Source organism: Microtus ochrogaster, chromosome 7 (assembly GCF_000317375.1).
Source record: "Microtus ochrogaster isolate Prairie Vole_2 chromosome 7, MicOch1.0, whole genome shotgun sequence".
In the NCBI taxonomy this organism is placed as follows: Eukaryota; Metazoa; Chordata; class Mammalia; order Rodentia; family Cricetidae; genus Microtus; species Microtus ochrogaster.
This window is the reverse complement of record NC_022014.1, coordinates 39,732,998-39,753,068: the sequence shown is the minus strand read 5'-3', so window position 1 is coordinate 39,753,068 and position 20,071 is coordinate 39,732,998. Positions and strand designations below refer to the sequence as shown.

Genomic DNA, 20,071 nt, shown 5'->3' with positions numbered 1-20,071 from the left:
ATAAATCTTTTTTTAAAAAATTAATATCAGATTAATTTTGAGAGTTACAAATTTGTTACGTGGTTCATGAGTTAATAGGAACTCTAGTCTTCAGAGTGGCTATGATTTCATTAGAGGTTCCAAAGTGGCATTAGTAGTTCTAAGTTAGTATTGAAAACATAGGTCACTCACCTATGGAATTCAAATGTGAGAAAAGATGTCCAAAATCAAATAGTGCGTACCAAGATACCAGAACTTATGAAATTCCAGGAGCATCTGCAAAGACTCCTGGTAGGGGAGATCCAAGGTGTGGTACATCATCCAGGAGATCTTAGGCATGGAGGCCAGATGAACCAAGACTCTGTTCAAAGGCTCCTATTTGATGAGGAAATTTTTGACCTTTTTCACTGCGGAACACAAAGTCAGCAGATTTGTGCAGCATTTGCTATGGAATTCTAACCTAGTGGGAGCTCTCAGCCTCTGAGCCATCTCTCCAAGCCCTATTTTGTAATATTACATCATCGGGGGTGGGGGTACTTCTTCACTTTTGCCTTAGAATTCTACCAGAATCACTTCTGTGCTGTTCATGTAGGGCAACTTTTATTTGCTTTCAGCTATGAAGTCTGAGAAGAGCCTGAATGAGACCCACTGGGACAATCAAATGAGACATTTGAACCACCTGGTAATCCCTGGCAACTCATCAGCCGAGGAGAGGGTCAGATTTGGGGAAACATTTACTATGAGTTCAAACCATGTTTTATGCCCAGCTATTAAGAATAGGAACTCTTCTGAAATGAGATCGGAGGTTCCTGATAGATGGGGAGATCTCCATGGTGAGCCCAGTGAGATGCCGCCCTTAGAGGAACTCCATCATCTCGCTACAACCAGGTTGTCATGCCGAGTTCCTGAGCCTCTTAGTCTGGATAATGGTGTTGAAAGTGGGCAACGACATCGTCAGTACAGACCACATGCCGAAGCCTTCAGCGGGAATGCTGGGTGGACACATAAGGGCTTTCCTTTGGGAGATAATCCGAGTAAGTTAAAGGAACACAGGAAAGCCTTTGATAAACTGGCTCCTAGTGCCCAAGAGGGGACTCACATAAGGAAAGAAACTTTGGGTTGCAGCTTGTGTAAGAAGTCATTCCCTGACAAGTGTAACCATACTCAGCATTTTAGGTCATGCATAAAAAACAAATGTGGTAAATGTACCGATTGTGTACCAACATTCAGTACAAAACCAGGCCATACAATTCTTCAGAACACTCGGCATGCGTGGGAGAAGCCCTGTGGATGTAATGGTGATGAGAAATGTGTGTGTCACATGCCAAAGCAGAGGGTTAATCAGAGTGTCTTCTCAAGTAAAGAGAGTCACTGTGTGAAAAAGTTATGCCCAAACTCAAATTTCAGTGTGCACCAGAGACCTCACACAGGTAGAAAACCCCGTGAATGCAATACATCTGCAAAAATCAACAACCAACCTCGTAGGCGTCACAGATGTGGGAGGACCTATCAGTGTAAAGTGTGTGGGAAGGCCTTCAGACACACACAGAATCTCTACTTGCACTACAGAACGCACACTGGTGAGAAGCCGTATGAGTGTAAAGAGTGTAAGAAACTGTTCAGCGTAAAGTCAAATCTCAGTGTACATCAGAAAACTCACACGGGCGAAAAACCCTATGAGTGCAACATATGTGGAAATGCCTTTAAAAGGAGGTGCGACCTAACAATACATCAGAGAGTTCACACTGGTGAGAAGCCCTACGAATGTAAGGAATGCAGGAAAACTTTCAGTATAAAGTCAGGGCTCATTGTACATCAGAGAATTCACACAGGCGAAAAACCGTATGAATGTAACGTATGTGGAAAGCGTTTTAACCAGAAGTCAAATCTCTCTACACATGAGAAAATTCACACAGGCGAGAAACCCTTTGAATGTAAGGAATGTAGGAAATCATTTAGTGTCAAGTCGTATCTCACTATTCATCAGAAGACTCACTTGGGGGAGAAACCTCGTGCCTGAAATCTGGGGAAGACTTCTATCAGAAGACAAACCTCCACAGGCATGACAGAGCTGACACAGGTGAGAAACCCTGTGAACGTAAAGAATGTAGGAGAAGTTAAGTCATTTGACATCTCTTCCTAACCCTCGGGGGATTCAGAGGTGACGATCCCTGTGGATGTAAGGCTGCCGGGAACCTGTTGGTCTTAGTCACGTCTCATTCATTAGTGAGGCCTACCAGTGTGGGGTATGGTCAGAGACTTGACAGACGTCAGACTTTAGTTGTTGGAGAACTCTTACCGGTGAGAAACCCTCTGACTGTAACGTCTGGACATAATCCTCAGCAGGGTGGGGAGTTCACACAGGTGAGAAGCCCCGTGATGTAGTTACGCGGAACGCCTTTAGGCCCGTCTCTGAATTTGAGTTCACATTGGTGAGCAGGTCTAAAGAACATAGGGAAGTATTTCAGACATGTCATCTCTCCTTTTATATCACAGAACTCAGAGTTGTAACGTCAAACCAACATACACATTAGAGAAACCTCACAGTTGAGAGACCTTCTGAACGGAAGCACTAGGAAATATTTCCACCAAATGTCCCTCAGTGTACTCAAAAGTGGGCAGGGGAGGAGGTCTCAGCAGCAGATACAGCTCACTGCACATCAGACACACAGCTGAGGAACTGTTTGAATGCTGTGTCTGTTCCCAGATGTCAGGTCACGACTATCATCAGGTGAGACTGTAAGCCATCCTTCCCTGCATACCAAAGAAGACACGTAGGATAAGCCATATCAATCTAGCGTGTGCAGAAACTTGGTTCTGTAATACAGACATCTGCCTCCACTAGAGAACCACATGAATACAAAGCCTCCGAATATAAAAGCTGAAAAACAACCTGTGAGTGTAAAGAACGTAGAAAATGCTGCATATTGTTGGGGCGTATGCAAGAACTCACACAGGTAGCCATGCCCCCACCTAGGTGAATGCAACAGACATTCGTGCGCATCAGAAAACCCCTCACTGCTGAGAAAGCACAAGAATGTGATATATGTGGGCAAAACTTTTACCAAATGGAAACGCTCTGGCTAGCTCTTGGGCTGGAAGTACATGAATGTAATGTATGCAAACAATTCTTTTATTGGAAGTTGACCTCCACATTGGAGAACACGGCCAGACCCCTATCGGGATTTAACTAGTCATGACTCATTTCTTTCCTGCCTCAACCCCAGGCCATGAACTCCATTATCTCTGGATTTGTGTTCATGGCCTGGAAGCAGATAAGATTATCTTTGGGGAGAAGACGGTATAGAGAATGACTGGATCACAGGCATGCTTTATTGGAGAGAGCAGAGAGAGCAGAGGTTTTATATGTTTAAAATCTCTTGTTTGTATGAGTGATTCAGTCTTTTTGGAGCCATCCTGTGGAGAAAAAGAAACATGAAGTTTGCACCAGCATTTCATTAAAGAGATACTAAAGTATGTTCATGTGTGAAACATGTTTATCCATAAAACATTGAAATTCGTAGTATCCAATCATTCATAAAATGAAGTTGTCAGTTTCTAAGTGTTATAGTAAGAAAATGACTTTTGTTCTAGGTGTGGTGGCACAAGTCTTAAGTCCCAGAATCCAGGAGGCAGAAGCAGTCAGATATCTTTAAGTTTGAGACCAGCCTGACCTACATAGAGAGTTCCAGCAGGGCTACATAATGAGACCCTATCTCAAAAAAAAAAGTCAAATATGTCAGAGGGTAACTATTTCTGCTGGAGCCTGATGCAGTGGTTTGGTCTACATTTGAGGACATTTGTGTTTCTCACAACCAACGTTTAAGAGGTGCAGCCGGCACTAGTGGGTACCAGGAGTGTGTGCAGCTGAAGTGCTGAGGACCTGCTGTCCTTTCCTGAGGAGGCCAGAACAGAGATGTGTACTTGGCCCAGATAGGGCACAATTCCGTCAGACTCCAGTCTGGTGAATCCAGAGAATTTGTTGAGGTTACAGGAGTATGGGAGAGAGGTTGCTGAGCAGGAACGGAAATGATTCTGCAGCTCCATCTCTGAAAAGCCCACCCCAGTGCGGGGATGACTCAGGAAAACTGGAAAATGCTTGCAGGAAGCAAAGGAGGTCACATAGCAGGTCAGAGAGTCTTCCCTCCCCAGCAGTCCTTCCTGTTTTTATAAGCTTGGGAAGGGAACGGGCCTTGTGCGTATATGTTTTCAGAACTTGGTGAGATTTGGGAGTTTATTTCCTAGTCTTAATGAGCCTTCTTCCAGGGTGGGAATGTTTTAATTAAGAAGGTACTGATACATGTCAGGCCAACACACCCTGATATATATAAGGTCTGTGCACATGATTTTATCACATTAGCAAATGTTCTCTGCATGCAGAGACATGCAGGAAATACACTTAGTATAATGTTTATTGTGACTTCATTAAGGTTTTCTACATTAAGTACTATCCTAGCCTGTTTACATCTTGTAAGCCTCTAGTTTGTATTTTCTTAATCTTTTAACTTATAAATGTTTATGGTGATTGTCACCAACTATCTGGCAAGTATTGATGTTTGTGTTTCTCTAACACATGATGTCTTAAAGTGAGCCAGTGTTTCTAAGAGAATAAGTATCAGGGTAGAAAACCACGAATAAAGGTATTTTTCACAACTGTCTTGTGAATTGATTTAGAACTTTGTGAACAAATGGTGCGTGTTTCCCTCCTCTGAGAGAAACCGTCTCGGAGTGACTTCCTTCTCATTACTCTTTCTCACGCCTTGAAATCGGGCACCAGCGGAGATCTGAGTGTGTATCCTGTAGCTGGGCAATGTGTGTGTTTGCTCACGAGAATAGAACCGATTTCACTCTCGACATGGCATGCCTAGCGTAGATTCCAATAGAACTGATTGATTTCAGCTCTCGACATGGCATGCCTAGCGTAGATTCTAATAGAACTGATTGATTTCAGCTCTCGACATGGCATGCCTAGCGTAGATTCTTATAGAACCGATTTCAGCTCTCGACATGGCATGCCTAGCGTAGATTCTGTCAGTGCTGCCTAGTTAGTAGACAGCTTATCATCTCCACATAGCAATGAGACGCAGTCTACCAGTGCATATTAATAATTTGATAGGAGTCTGCTGTGGAATGTTCTTTGACCACATAACACCCCCTTACACTTTGCCAAAGTGTGATTTGGTTTTGATCTCTTCTGGATTCTACACAGAGATTTATCTCAATTGTACTTATTATAATTCGATAAGATCAATCTTCCAATTTCTTTTAAAGCTAAGTATATGACCTAGCTCCATCTATTAGCATACTGGGATGGGATGGGAGTTCCATAATACCCCTTAGAATAGTTCCAGGAGACATGGAGGAAGTTTGTCTTCTGTTATACACTGGTCACTTTAGCCCTCGTTTCTGATGGGTAATTTTGTCCCTCCGAATGTAGTTCCTGTGATTGTCATGATGCAAAGCTTTCCAGCTAGTGTGAATGATGTGGAGGACAAAAAACAGCCAATGAGGAAATGGCTTTTTTGAAGGACTTGGGATAAATGGAAACATTAGTTTTCTGTTGGTAAATGAGCAACAGCCAGGTACTTGTCCAAAACAGGCTTTCTGAGCACAGCCTCAGGATTCGGAAGGCTGATTCAAAGTTGTACATTTGAAGCCAACATAGGGCGCACAGGGGCTCAGCCTATTGGCTCACATGCTCTTGCACATCCACCCTCCATGGTTACAGAGAAGTCAGGCATCACTTCTGCGTCCTCCCCTAGAAGTAGTCTAACTGATCCTGGTGATACCCTATTTTAACTCCCAGATTATAATTGGAGACAAATCTTAAATAAATGTGCAATTTTAAAAGGAAAAATAGTTACGTACATGAGGAAATACAAAATATGATCAGATTTTAAACTGTCCAGAGAATAATTTATTATAAGACAAAAATCTTTTTTCAGAATTAAAATTTTTTGAAGGGGACTTTTCCAGATGCTTGTAAAATCCCTTGGGGCATGAGTTTAGGAAGTTGCTGAGAATTCGAATAACAAGGATAAGGGCTGTTGAGCTGACTCTGCAGGTAAAGGCACTTACAGCCAAGCCTGGGCACCTGAGCCAGTCCCCAGGACCCACACGGTGGAAGAAAATAGACGCCCACAGTTGTCCTTTGACCTCTGCGGGGACCATGGTACAAGCACACATATGCATACACAATGTGGACTAACAAGTGGGAATGTGACTGAAGAAGCATTGATTGCTACCTAATACAGTAGATTTTTGTTGTTGCTATGTTGTTTGTTTGTTCTGAGGAATGGTCTCTATGTTGCCCAGACTGTCTCCCGGAACACCCTATGTAGACCAGGCTGGTATACCAGGCTGGCATAGGACTCACAGAGATCTGCCTGTCTCCTTGAGTACTAGTAAAGGCATGTAACACCAAGCCTGGCTTATTAGTTTGAACAGGCTGCACCGACAATGCATGTATGTTAACAGAATAAAATAGGAAATGGATATAAAAGTAGAGGAAACTCCTTGTATTATGAGTCATTCCGATTTTATGTGCAACAAGTTTCATCTGTAAAGCACTGAAGTCTAGTCTCCAAATTATTGAAATATATTAAGCTTTTTCCATGTTCCTGTTCTCTGAAATTAAAATTATTCATGATTTCAAGTATAAGGTCTGTGGATGAGGGAGCCCAGGTACAGGAAACTCCTGGGGTGGGGAAAGGACTCATTCAGCCAAGTGCTTTCATTACATGGTTAGATCCTCGTCTGATATAAAGCCCCAGCAGCGGTCATGGTGCGTTCCTGTAATCCGATTGCAGAGGTGAGAGGAGCCTTACCAGAGATTGTCAGGCAGCTTTTTGTCCATCAGTGGAGCCCAAGGCTCAATGAAAGACCTTATCACATGTACATTGATTATGTTTTTGTAGCTTTGAAAAGAATAAGATGCCACAACCGGAAGTGACTTATGAAGAATTTATTTTGACCTAGAATTCCAGAGGGGTGAGTAGATCATAGTGTTAAATTGGACGCATAGACCCCAGCCCCTTGCATCTATCCCAGCTCCCAGGCCTGAGAGTTGTTTTGGTCTGGACTCCAATTCCCAGCATGCTAGGTCCTGATCCCTCCCTGGTGGGGTCAGGACCACTCCCACAGAGTATTTAAGTGAGCTCCCAAAAGAGGACCATGTGAGCACAGGAATCCCATTAAACCTGGATGTTTCTTAATTTGGCTTGTTTTGATTAGGAGTTTGCATCGGTAGACAGCTCGCATTAGGAAAAATTCCTAATACATATCAGGGCCGTATGGCAGCAGGAGCAGGAAGCTGAGAGATCACATCTCAACAAAATACTAAACAGAGAGAGGAAACCAGAAGTGGGATGAGGCTATGAAATCTCAACACATGCCGCTAGTGACATATTCCAGAAAGGCTGCATATCCTAAACACTCCCAGACAGTGATCATCCAGTTGGAGATCAAGTGTTTGAATGCCTGAACATATGAGGACATCTTTTTTTAATTAATTTATTTATTAAAGATTTCTGCCTCCTCCCCACCACTGCCTCATTTCCCTCCCCCTTCCCCCATCAAGTCCCCCTCCCTTGTCAGCCTGAAGAGCAATCAGGGTTCCCTGCCCTGTGGGAAGTCCAAGGACCACCCACCTCCATCCAGGTCTAGTAAGGTAAGCATCCAAACTGCCTAAGCTCCCACAAAGCCAGTACGTGCAGTAGGACCAAAAACCCATTGCCATTGTTCTTGAGTTCTCAGTAGTCCTCATTGTCCGCTATGTTCAGCAAGTCCGGCTTTATCCCAGGCTTTTTCAGACCTGAGCCAGCTGGCCTTGGTGAGTTCCCATATGAGGACATCTTAATTCAAACCCTGGTTCCCATAGGCCTGTAGCCATATCATAATGCAAAATGTGTTTAGTCTAACTCCAAAAGTCCCCACTATTTTAACACTGTTTCAAAGTCTCTTCAGAGACAACTGGCACTTTTGGAAATTCTAATTCTGGGGGCTGGAGAGATGGTTCAGAGGTTAAGAGCACTGACTGCTCTTCTAGAGGTCCTGAGTTCAATTACCTGCACGCACATGGTGACTCACAGCCATCTGTAATGAGATCTGGTGCCCTCTTCTGGCCAGCAAGTATACAGACAGAACACTGTATACATAATAAATAAATAAATCTTAAAAATTTTAAAATAAATAAATTGTAACCCTGTATAAAATCAAAAAGCAAATTACATACATTATATAATGGTGCAGAATATACATTACCATTTCAAAAGAGAACAGTGGGGCCATAGTGAGGAAATACTGGACCAAAGCAAGACTGAACCCCAGCAAGGCTAGCTTCAATTCTGTAGTTAGTTTCCAAAGCCTTAGATGGCTCTGCCTTTTTAGCTTTGCTGCCTGCAACATGCATGTCTTTCTCTCGGGCTGGTTCCACTCCCTGTGTATGGCTCTCCCAGGTAGATAATCCCATGGCTTGAGCATTGCCAACATCTTTGAGTCTCCACCAAAATCCGGATTCATTTCCACAGCTTCATACAATGGCCTCTCAGAGCCTTCACTCCAGGACTTCCTGTCACAAGCTAATGTTTTTTCCCTACACTTAACATCTTTGAATAAAAACATCTTCAGAGCTAGAGCAAAATGTATACTAACAAATACTTGTGCCGTTGGCAACACAGCAGTGTTCAGTGTGCCTTCCAGCTCAGTGAGAATGGGGCAGCTTAATCTGCAAGGAACCTACGCTAGCAGTTACTTCTGTTCAGTGGTTTTATATTGGGAATGGAATGTAGAAAACTGGGGGAGGGCCACAGATAAGTGGACGATGAGTTGTTGGCTACCAGCTTAGCACTGAATCTGAAATGAGAACTGTTGTTCACAGCTCTTGAATTTAGGTGTCAGCTGTGAGCAATTTTGGGAGTTCATTTCTATATGGATAATATTTCTATTAGATAATTTGGCAGGCTTTGTATTAGCTTAATAAGCTACAAAAATTTTGCTTTCTTAAGGGACAGTTAAATATCAATGTTCATGCATATTTATTTACACTAGGAGAAAGTGGGGAACGTTTATAGTACAATATTGGAGAAAATAGGTATGTGTGCTAAAATAGTATTTGATGTAGAAATTTTTAGTTGATGCATGTATGAGCGGGTTAAAAACAGGGTCTCACAAATGTTACACATACTTTACCACTGGGGTACACTCATACCTCAGTCACTATATAACAAAGAAAAACAAATACAGAGCAAACATATTTTCTACCATTAACCTAGGTCCCGCCAAAGGAATTTTCATTAATATAAAACACCCGAATATATGTGAATGAGGGAATGCTTTGTGCAATTCAGGCTGTTTAAAATGCATGTCTGGCCAGACAGTGGTGGCGCACTCGGGAGGCAGAGGTAGGCGCATCTCTGTAAGTTCTACAGAGCGAGTTCCAGGACAGGTTCCAAAGCTGCACAGATAAACCCTGTCTCAAAAAAAAAAAAAAAAAATTTGTTTTAAGTACAAAATATTAATATTGAATGCAAATCTGTAAAATTGGGGGTGGCAGTAAAATCTATATAGCAAGTTCAGGCCAGCCAGAGCTACATAGAAAAAAAAAAAAAATAAAAAAAAAAAAAAAAGAAAAAAGCATGTCTGACCCCCATCTACTGCCTGCTAGTACCAACTCCCAGGCTCCAGCTCTAACAACCACAAATGTCCCAGACACAATTTACGCTGGCAGACAATAATGTCACTCGTTATTTATTAGCACGTGTATGCCTCCATTTGAAAGTCAATATTCAAATTACAAAGACTGGTAGTTTTCCTTCATTACAAACTGCTGACATGAAAGTTTTGTTAAAAGTTTCACACACTGACTTAACATTTAATTTATTCAAACTATTCAGTGAAATTTCTCTGATAAAGTAGTCTCAATTTGCTATGCAGTTTCCCTTGTGTACAAATTTTGAAATAGTAAAGAGCATGTAAGTTCTCTCAAAATTTTCATTAACTGAATTAGCTATGGAGGATTTGCATTCTTATCAAAACATCATGCACAATGGTTTGAGAAAGTATTCCTCAACTAAACTAAAAGAGTATTTGGGGATAAAAATGAGAACACCTCTTAAATTGGTGACTTTCTGACAATGGATGTCAAGGTCATTTCGCAGGTCATGCCACGTCAGGCCCAGAGATAATGAAAACTCAACTGAGGAGAAAAGTGTTTCTGTGTTCCTGGTGGAAATAACGACCACCGTATATATGCACTTTTCTGTGGGGCTGTGACATGGTCAGACAGACTACCTAGTGGAGACACAGACTTTTCTCTATTAAGGTGGCCCACAAACAAAACACTGTCCTCACTCATCACATTCCCGGAGTAGCTCCTGCGCGTGGCTTGTCTGATGCCCGTTGATCGGTTCTAAGAGAGCTTGCTACCTTACACTCGGGGCCCTTCCCTCAGGTGAATTTTCTGATGCACAGAGAGGGATGACTTATGGTAGAATGTTTTCCTACACTCGCGACACTCAAACCGTTTCTCACTCTCGTGAGTTATCTGATGCCTGTTCAGGTAGGACTTCTGGTGAAAAGCCTTCGCACACACTTTGCACTCATAGGGCTTCTCGCCTGTGTGCGTTCTCTGGTGTACAGTGAGGTGGGACTTGCTGTAAAACGTTTTCCTGCATTCTTCACAGGAGTACGGTTTATAACCCGTGTGGCTCCTTTGATGGACGGTAAGGGAGGACTTATGGAGGAATGTTTTCCTGCACTCTTCGCATGCATACGGCCTGCTACCTGTGTGATTCCTCTGGTGCCTGCTGAGACTCGACTTCTGGTAGAAAGCTTTCCCACATTCTTTACATTCGTAGGGTTTCTTACCAGTGTGAATTCCCTGATGCATTTTGAGGTGTGACTTACGGTGAAAAGTTTTTCCGCACACACTACATTCATAAGGTTTCTCCCCGGTGTGTGTTTTCTGGTGCACAGTAAGGTTGGACTTCCGGTTGAATGTTTTCTGACATTCTTCACACTCATATGGTTTGTCCCCTGTGTGAATTTTCTGATGTATGATGAGGTGTGACTTGGAGTAGAATGTCTTTCTACATTCACCGCACTCATACGGTTTCTCGCCTGTGTGGGTTCTGTGATGCACGTTCAGGTCTGACTTACAGTAGAAGGTCTTCCTACATTTCTTACACTCGTAGGGCTTCTCGCCTGTGTGGGTTCTCTGGTGTATGGTGAGGGACGACTTGTGGTAGAATGTTTTCTTACATTCTTTACACCCATAGGGTTTATCCCCTGTGTGAGTTCTCTGATGCCTGCTGAGGTGGGACTTACGGTAGAACCATTTCCCACACACATGACATCCATAGGGTTTATAACCCGGGAGGGTTCTTTGATGCCTCCTGAGATCTGCCTTCTCACTAAAGCTTTCTTCGGATTGATGAAGTTCATAAAGTTTTGTTCCTCTGACTCTCTGATGCGCAGTTTGCTGGTTTTTCTGATGGAAAATTTTCTCACATTGTCCACATCTGTAGGATCTGACTCCAGCATGTATTATCTGGTTTTTGTGGTATGATTTCTTAATGAAGGTTTTCTCACAATCACTACACTTGTAATATTTCTGTACTTTGTGTGTTTTCTTATGTGAAGTGAGCTTCAACTTTGAACACAATGTTTTCTTACAAATACTACATTCAAAAGTTCCTGCCCTTCCCCAAGTCATCTCTACCTCATCAGATGCCTTCCCAGACTCACCAGATTTGCTGGAACTATGGGCAATGTGAAACCTCTTATTTGTCCAGAATGCCTTTGTGTTGTAGGTTGCTTCTTGCCTGCAACACTGAATATGCTGTCGAGTACTTGGAGCTCTGTTATACAGTCTATGATGCTGTGCACGTAAGGGGGTCCTGCTTACAGAGCCATCGAGTTCCTTTCCAGTCTGCACGTTACCAGGCTCGTTAGGGGGAAGCACATTCTGCCATACATTAGGCGTTGCAGGCCTCATTCCTGAAGAATTTCCATTCTTTACAGTCAGATTTGAAACATGGTTTGAGCTCACATTAAATATTTTTCCTAATTTAACATTCTTCTCAGTCGATGTGTTGCTGTTGGCAATTACATGGTCCCACAAATGTCTCTCTTGATTGTCCTGGCTGGTTTCATCCAGTTCATTTACTTTCTGGATATCTAAAAGAAAACAGGAGCAGCCAAGTTCATATTACAGCAGAAAGATGTTCATTATGATTTCAAAATAATATTGATATGACGTATACAGAATCTATACATTAGACTTTACAATGTAAAATCACATCACCTCATTGATTTAAAATGTTCTATTCATTTGAAACACATGATAGTTAAATGTTCACCTGTGCCTAGCTGTATATTTCAGTATACTCATATACTCATTTCCACCTGCTATTTTCCCATTCCTTCATCCTAGGTCTTTGATTCATGCCGCTTCCCTTTTCTTTCTGAGGATGGAGGTTTGTACAGTTTGTCTTTCACCTGATCAGAAATACAATTTAGACTTAGAAAAGGACTGATTCCTGTGTGTTTAGTTTTTACTTTTCCATGAGGAACCACAATAGAAACTTAGGGGTTTGGATTATAAACACAAATGACCTTATTCCCACATGAAAACAGCTAATTCTAGTCCTCCAATTCCTAATGGAAATTTATTTTATGCTTCCCTAGACCATAACAGGGTCAGGAAGTTCCAGGCTACCTCCATGTTGGACTAATGGATTTCATTCTCAGGAAATAGTCATGCCCATCATTCTTTGAAATGTTTTTCTGGATATTTCTGAGATTCATAGAACTGACATTCTTCACTTAGAATAAGGTACATGTATCCCCGCTTTGAAGCTCTTTGCTTCTGGAAGCTTCTATTTTGTATTATAAATGGAGCCTTCTACATAAGTCTATTGTTTTCCCCAAGAGAGACTGCTGATGAGAGATGGCCACACCCACACAGAAGTCTCGGCCCTTCACCATGAAATCCTTGCTCCACTTAAGTCTCTTCATATCTAAGACCTACTTGTCCTGTCAAGCCGAGGTTTTCCCTTTCCATGCTGGGTGATTTGGTTGTGCTGAATGTCCCTCACTTTCATAGATTCTCATTCTGTGGGACAGGAGACTAGATTCTCGGCTTCTTTTTCTGTTCTCATCAATCACCTTGGTTAATGCCTGAATAACTACGATATAAATATTTATATTAAGCTACCAATTCCCAATGGACATAATGACTCTCAAGTCTATATTTTATGCCCACCTATGCATTACATATACCAAATTTGTAAGAAAAAAAAGTAATATTAAGATTAAATGAATAACAATAGCCTTTAAATTCCTTCCCTTTAGACTTCTCCTAAAAAAAAGGTGTATAGTTTTATTTCTTAGCTTGTGATAAAACATTCTTTATGACTCTTATCTTACAACCAAATATTTTACGTTTAATTTTTTCAACAAAATGTAAGCTTTTATGTGTAAATGCATGTTTTATTATTACTTACTTACATGTCTAATTATAAAAGTGCAATGTTTAGGAGCTAACCAAATACGATGTGATAAAAGAATGAACACAGCCAAAAATGCGTGGGGTAGGAAACACTGATAACTGGGAACTTAGAGAAAGTAGCTAACCAACTAACCAAAATTATCTAGGAAGCTCCATACAGCTACAAAAATTTGTGAACTCAAGAAAATATATAACAAAATAAAAGAGAGAGAAGAGATTCATGTGAGAGTTCCCCTTGGATAATGTACACAGGAAACACCTGATGTACCAGTACCATCAGTGAAAAGAGCTCAACATGGCCAGTGGCTGTTAGATCTGGTTATCCTGGTCTCTTTGTCCAGGGTGTGTTCACTGACCTGGCCGACTCTGCTCTGCAACTTCTTCTACTCTCCACGGTCCAGTTCCTTGTTCTAACTTAAAGATCACCTCAGGTTTGGTAATGCAGGAACCTGATAATGGGAAATATAAGATTTTACCACATGCTAAGTCAAGCACACTGCAGAAAGATACCACCTTTGGGAAGTGAGTGATTTCTAGGCAGATCTGCACAGTTTGTGAGTGGACCCTCATATTCTTGCCTTTAGTAAGTAATGTTAAATGGCCTGAGGAAGACAGTAAAGATGGGACAAAGGAAGCAAAGAGAGCAAAGAACGCAGCTCTGTTCTGTGATCTCAAGCCTGAGAGACTAAGAAAGGAGGAATACTACTAGTTCAAAGTCTGTCACAGCAACTTAAGACCCTGTCTCAAAATAAAAAAATAAAAAGGGTGCTGGGGATACAGTGCAGTGACAGACTTGCCCAGTATATATAAATCTCTACATTAATAAAATAATAAAAAGGGTGCTGGGGATACAGTGCAGTGACAGCCTTGCCCAGTATATATAAATCTCTACATTAATCTACAGTACTAAAAACAAATAGGAAAGGGAAATCTAAAAATGGATTTTAAGACTCTTAAAGAGACACAATACAGTTAATGAAAAAGAAAGGAACAAAGGAAGGTCCTCCTAAGATCCATGCAGAGGAAGAAGAGCACCAAATCTACCAAGCTGTCCTCTGGTCGCTAGATGCATGGCATGGCATGTGTGTATGCACTTAAGAAAAAGTCTAAGCAATCTGAATTTTGGAGCTAAGACTCAACAAAAACTTAAGGAAAACAAAAGGGTGGGAGCCTCCACAGCAGAATGGATTCAGGTGTAGAATAATGTGGTCAGATTTCGTTTTGTTCCCTTTTTTGTGACAGGGTGTCACTGTGTAGTTCTGACTGTCTTGGAGATCAGGCTAGCCACAAACTAAGAGATCCAACTGCCTCTGCATCCTAAGTACTAGGATTAAAGGCATGATTCATATTTTAAAATGGAAAAAGAGATTAATTGCATTAATTTATATGTTATTTGTATGACTGTTCTGCTGCACATATGTCTATGCACCATGTTCATTAAGTGACTGTAGGTTCAAGGAGAGATGGCTGGAGCTTCTGGGACTGGAGTTACAGATGGCTGTTGAGTGGTCATACGAGTATTTGAACCTAGGTCCTCTGGAAGAGCAGGCAGTAGACTTAACTGCTGAACCATCTCCCAAAAAACCCAAAACAAAATTAAAGTGGAGTTCAAGACAGTTTTTCTGTGTAGCCCTGGATGTCCTGTAAGTAGCTCTAGAGACAAGACTGACCTCAAAGTCATACAGATCCTCCTGCCTCTACCTCCTGAGTGCTAGGATTAAAGGCGTGTGCTACCATGCCTAGCACTTATAACTGTAAATTTTGCTACTGTTACAAATCCTAATATCAATATCTGTGTTTTATGATGGTCTGAGGTGACCCTTGTGAAAGGGTCATTCAAATCCCAAATGGGCTGAGACTCACAGGTTGAGAACCATTGCTCTAGAGAAGCTTCCCGAATACAGAGCCCGACGGGACACTCAAATCCCAGATGGGCTGAGAGTCACAGGTTGAGAACCATTGCTCTAGAGAAGCTTCCCGAATACACAGCCCGACGGGACACTCAAGAGATGTTACACAGTAAGTGAAAGGATAATAACCACCATGGCTCGAAAAACCAAAAAAAAAAAAAAAAAAAAAACCACATGAACATATAAAATTAAGCAATATAGTGGATACACAAAAGAAAAAGATGAAAGTGTATCAATATAGAAACCATTAAACATAAAAAATTACAACTGAGAAAAAAAAGAATACAAAAAAGAGCCAACAAAAATGTCAGAAATATGTCCTCACTTATCAAAAGAATCCTCAAATGTAAATAAGAAAAATATAAACTATTTGAACAGATGAAAATAGCAGACTCAGTATACTCTTGTATACAGAAAGATATTAGATCCCCTATATCTTACCATATTCAGAAACCAAATTAAAATATAACTAAAACATAAATGCAAGATCTGACAGTGCTGAAACAAAATACAGAAAGCTGAATATTGATTCAAAGATTTTATTTTCTTTTTGAGATTGGCCTTCCTACATTACCAGGTTGGTCTGGAAGTTCTGCTGCCTCCTCAATTTCAAGGGTGCAGGAATCACAGACATGCACAATCACACCCGGCACAAAGACTGTGACATGACCTCAAACCACAGTCATCAACAGCTAAAACTGACAACTGGGATTGCATAGATGTAAATCCTCTATACAGAAAAGCAAATGATAGAGCAAAGTGGTAACAGACACAATCAAAGAAAACATCTGAAACTGTACAAGAGGATAATTTCTGGAATATATAAGGAATTTAACAGCAGAAAAATAATTTAATTAAAAATTGAACAAGGCAACTTGAATAGGTATTTTCCCAAAGGCATACAAATAATTCACAAACTCATCAATAAATGGTCAATATCTGTAAACATCAGAAAATGCTAATCAAAATCACAGTGAAATATCAAAACACCTGCAGCTAGAATACTTATCAAAACCACAAACAACAAATACTGATGAGGACACATAGAAAGACACATTATTCTACATTGTTCTGGGAATATACAATTATTACTATGAAAAACAGTATGAAAGTCCCTCAAAAATTAGAAATATACAATTATTACTATGAAAAACAGTATGAAAGTCCCTCAAAAAATAGAAATAGAACTATCTTTATGGTGTAGCTATAACTAAATATATTTTAAAAGAAAATGAAATCAGTATTTTGAAAGATCATGAGTTCAAGGTAATGGGCTACATGAGATCTTGCCTTTTTAAAAGGGTATTTATGTATAAGGGAATATTATTCACTAAGAAACCCCAAAATTATCTCAAGCAAGAACTGATGAATGTTTTTGCTTAGTTATGGAATGATGTGGTTGGACACAAAAAGATAAATACTTGTTTATAAGTGGAAGACAAAGTTTCACTCGGAGAAATAGAGGCAAGAGTGGTTAGCATGGCCTAGAAGTGTATGTCAAGGAGGGACAGAGTGAAGATGGCTAGTGCATTCAGGGGGACAGCCTGGATAGCCAGTATAACTTTCAGTTTTCTAGGGCACAGAAGCATGACCATAGTTGAAAATGATTAAATGCTTCAGAATAGCTAACAGAGAATTTAAATGTTCCCAATATAAAGATGTGCTAGGTCTGCATAGACCTACCAATTTCTGGAGGTGGGTCTATACATACATATAATATTACGTGTGTGAGAGTACAAACAAATTTCAGACATGATTACTGTTCTTACTAAGAAAGGAAGTGCTTCTTATACTACTGGGTACTTTTACTCACCCAAGGACTCCAGAATCCTGTAGGTCTCCAGCATCACGTCCCTGTAGAGCTTCCTCTGAGCATCATCCAGGTCCTGCCACTCCTCCCAGGTGAAGTCCACATAGACATCCTCAAAGGACACCAACCCCTGTAATCAAACACTTCTCCTCAACTCAAGCTTTTGGGCCTATCAGAAGACAGGAATGCGGGAGCTTGGTGTCTCACACGGGCTGCATATTAGTTTATATTCTCTATCGCGGGAGGGAAACTCACTAACACCTTGCTTCTGTACTAAGTTATATATTCTCTATCGCGGGAGGGAAAATCACTAACACCTTGCTTCTGTACTAAGTTATATATTCTCTATCGCGGGAGGGAAAATCACTAACACCTTGCTTCTGTACTAAGTTATATATTCTCTATCGCGGGAGGGAAAATCACTAACACCTTGCTTCTGTACTAAGTTAGTAACTGAAAAGAGGACCACTACAGAATTCCCATTCCTAACAAAAATGGATGGACTATGTGCTATAAAACAGTCACAAGGCCTTGAAGTCAATCTGCAGTAACACACACACACACACACACACACAACAGACACACAACAGACACAGAGACACACACAAGAGACTATTTCTTTCTCTCTTTTAGAAAAAGAAAAAAAGAAAGAAACCTTGTCCACAGTTGGCCTGATAATGTAGTCTGAGTGAGGACGGCACACCCACACCCTTGAAATGATGTTAAACAAAGACACATGTCACTGCAGAACAGGTAATGAGGACTCTAAGCATCCTGCAGGTTATGCTTCATGGATAGCATAGTAAGTTCTCTCTCGGGAGTAACAAACCACAGAGGTCACATTGTAAAAGCACAGAACCATGGATGGTTAATGGGCCTATAAGTAGAACCACAAAGGTGATTCCTGGGCAGTGGTGAGTTATAAAGTTATATGTTCGGGTGACTGACGACCAGGGATTTTGCTTTTCAAAACCATCTAATTCCAACAACTTGACTACATTTACAGTAGTCCTTATATTGGCCTTTAAATCTAAGATCTGCGTTTTGAAAGCCGACTCGGAAGTAGACAAGGAAGGATACAAATGAAGAATAATGAGGGAAGAAACCAGGTGACACAATAGCATTAAGAATATAGAACAGGCCGGGTGGTGGTGACAGCACACGCCTTTAATCCCAGCACTCGGGAGGCAGAGGCAGGAGGATCTCTGTGAGTTTGAGGCCAGCCTGGTCTACAAGAGCAAGTTCCAGGACAGGCTCCAAAGCCACGTAGAAACCCTGTCTTAAAAAAAAAAAAAAGAATATAGAACAGAAACCACTCTTAGCTAAGTAGCAATTTTAAGGTCAGATGGGGCTACATGAGAGCCCATCTCAAAACCAAAAAAGCAAACAAAAGCACACAGCTAAGCATGGTGGTACACACCTTTAATTCTAGCACTCGAGACAGAGGTAGACAGATTTCTGTTTTAAGTACAAGGTCAGTCAAGGCTACAAATTAAGACCCCATGACAAATAAGCAAACATATAAACAAGCACATAGAAATAAAATAGAAATAGAAAGAATAGAAAAGAAAATTCATCCTAGAAAAAATGAAAAAACAAAAATGAAAAACTCTGGGACTAAAATTTGGTAACTGTATGTTGTGACTGGGGTAAAAAGAGATATATACTTCCAGGCTGTATACATGATCAGCTAAGTTTCTAAAAATTAAGGTGAATTACATTGACTATGGGTAATAGACTGATCTTAAACATACTGTGAGGTTGGTTAGTTTGTTTTTGAGACAATGTCTCATGTAGTCCAAGGTAGACTCAAACTCTGTATAGCTGAGTCTGGCCTTGGGCTTTTAATCCTCCTGCCTTCAGGATACTGAGGATTACAGATACTATGTTTCTGTGGTCAGACGTGTGGGAACATTCAACTGGCACTGGATATTAGACCTGCTATAGTTTGAAAGAAAATGAACCCATAGAGAGTGGAACTATTAGGAGGTGTGGCTCTGTTGGAATAGGTGTAGCTTTGTCAGAGGAAGTATGTCATTATGGGGGTGGGCTTTGAGGTCTCGTATGCTCAAACTATGCTCAGTGTGATAATCAATTCACTTCCTGTTGCCTGCAGATCAGGATGTAGAACCCTTAGCTCCTTCTCCAGCACCATGTCTGCCTGCACGCTGTCATACCCCCCCCCCCCAATGATGATGGACTAAACCTCTGAAAATGTAAAGCCACTCCAGTTAAATGTTTTCCTTTATAAGAGTTGCCATTGTTGGGCTGGAAAGATGGCTCAGAGGTTCTGAGTTCAATTCCCAGCAACCACATATTGGCTCCCAACCATCTGTAATAAAGATCTGGTACCTTCTTCTGGCCTGCAGGGACACATGCAAGCAGAATGCCATATACATAATTAATTAATAAATCTTAAAAAACAAAAAGAGTTGTCATTGTCATGGTGTCTCTTCACAGCAAACGATATCCTAAGACAGGACCTAGCAATCAAAAGACAGTCTTAGCAGGAAAAGTAAGATTCCACTAACAGAAGAACCTCAGTCAGACAGACAACAAAGTGAATGAAATGGCTTCAGGAGGACCCAAGAGGCTGTAAAAAAAGAAGTAAGAACAGAATTTGTAGAAACACTAACATTCAGTGACAGGACCACAGGTACTGAGAAACATTCTTAAATACTTCTTCTAGGAATAAAGAAAGGCTCAATATTAATACATTAATGTATTTCACTGAATTCACAGTTCCACTGGTGGGGGTGTATAATCTTGTGATCATTTTCAAAGACATGGAAACACAATTACTCCTGGCAACACCACTCTACTCCCGAGAGAACATTGAGCACCAAAGACACTCCACTGGGA

General features: G+C 41.0%; 1 protein-coding gene and 1 pseudogene across 3 annotated transcripts in view; one reads left to right on the top strand and one right to left on the bottom strand.

Moving 5' to 3' along the window:
* The window catches only part of LOC106143737, a 35,246-nt pseudogene extending 30,620 nt beyond the window's left edge, over positions 1-4,626 (top strand).
* Positions 4,627-9,700: 5,074 nt separating this feature from the next.
* The window catches only part of LOC101993795 (zinc finger protein 39-like), a 14,917-nt gene continuing 4,546 nt past the window's right edge, over positions 9,701-20,071 (bottom strand). Inside the window, exons 3-5 of one of the 3 annotated variants that reach the window (XM_013347075.2) lie at positions 17,213-17,339; positions 13,846-13,938; positions 9,701-12,156 (exon numbers count right to left, since the gene is read on the bottom strand). In XM_013347075.2, the coding sequence (XP_013202529.1) occupies positions 10,406-12,156; positions 13,846-13,938; positions 17,213-17,339 (1,971 nt within the window). In that variant the 3' untranslated portion in view covers positions 9,701-10,405. The remainder of the gene's footprint in view (positions 12,157-13,845; positions 13,939-17,212; positions 17,340-20,071) is intronic. The other 2 variants (XM_026780867.1, XM_026780868.1) reach the window with 2 other exon arrangements.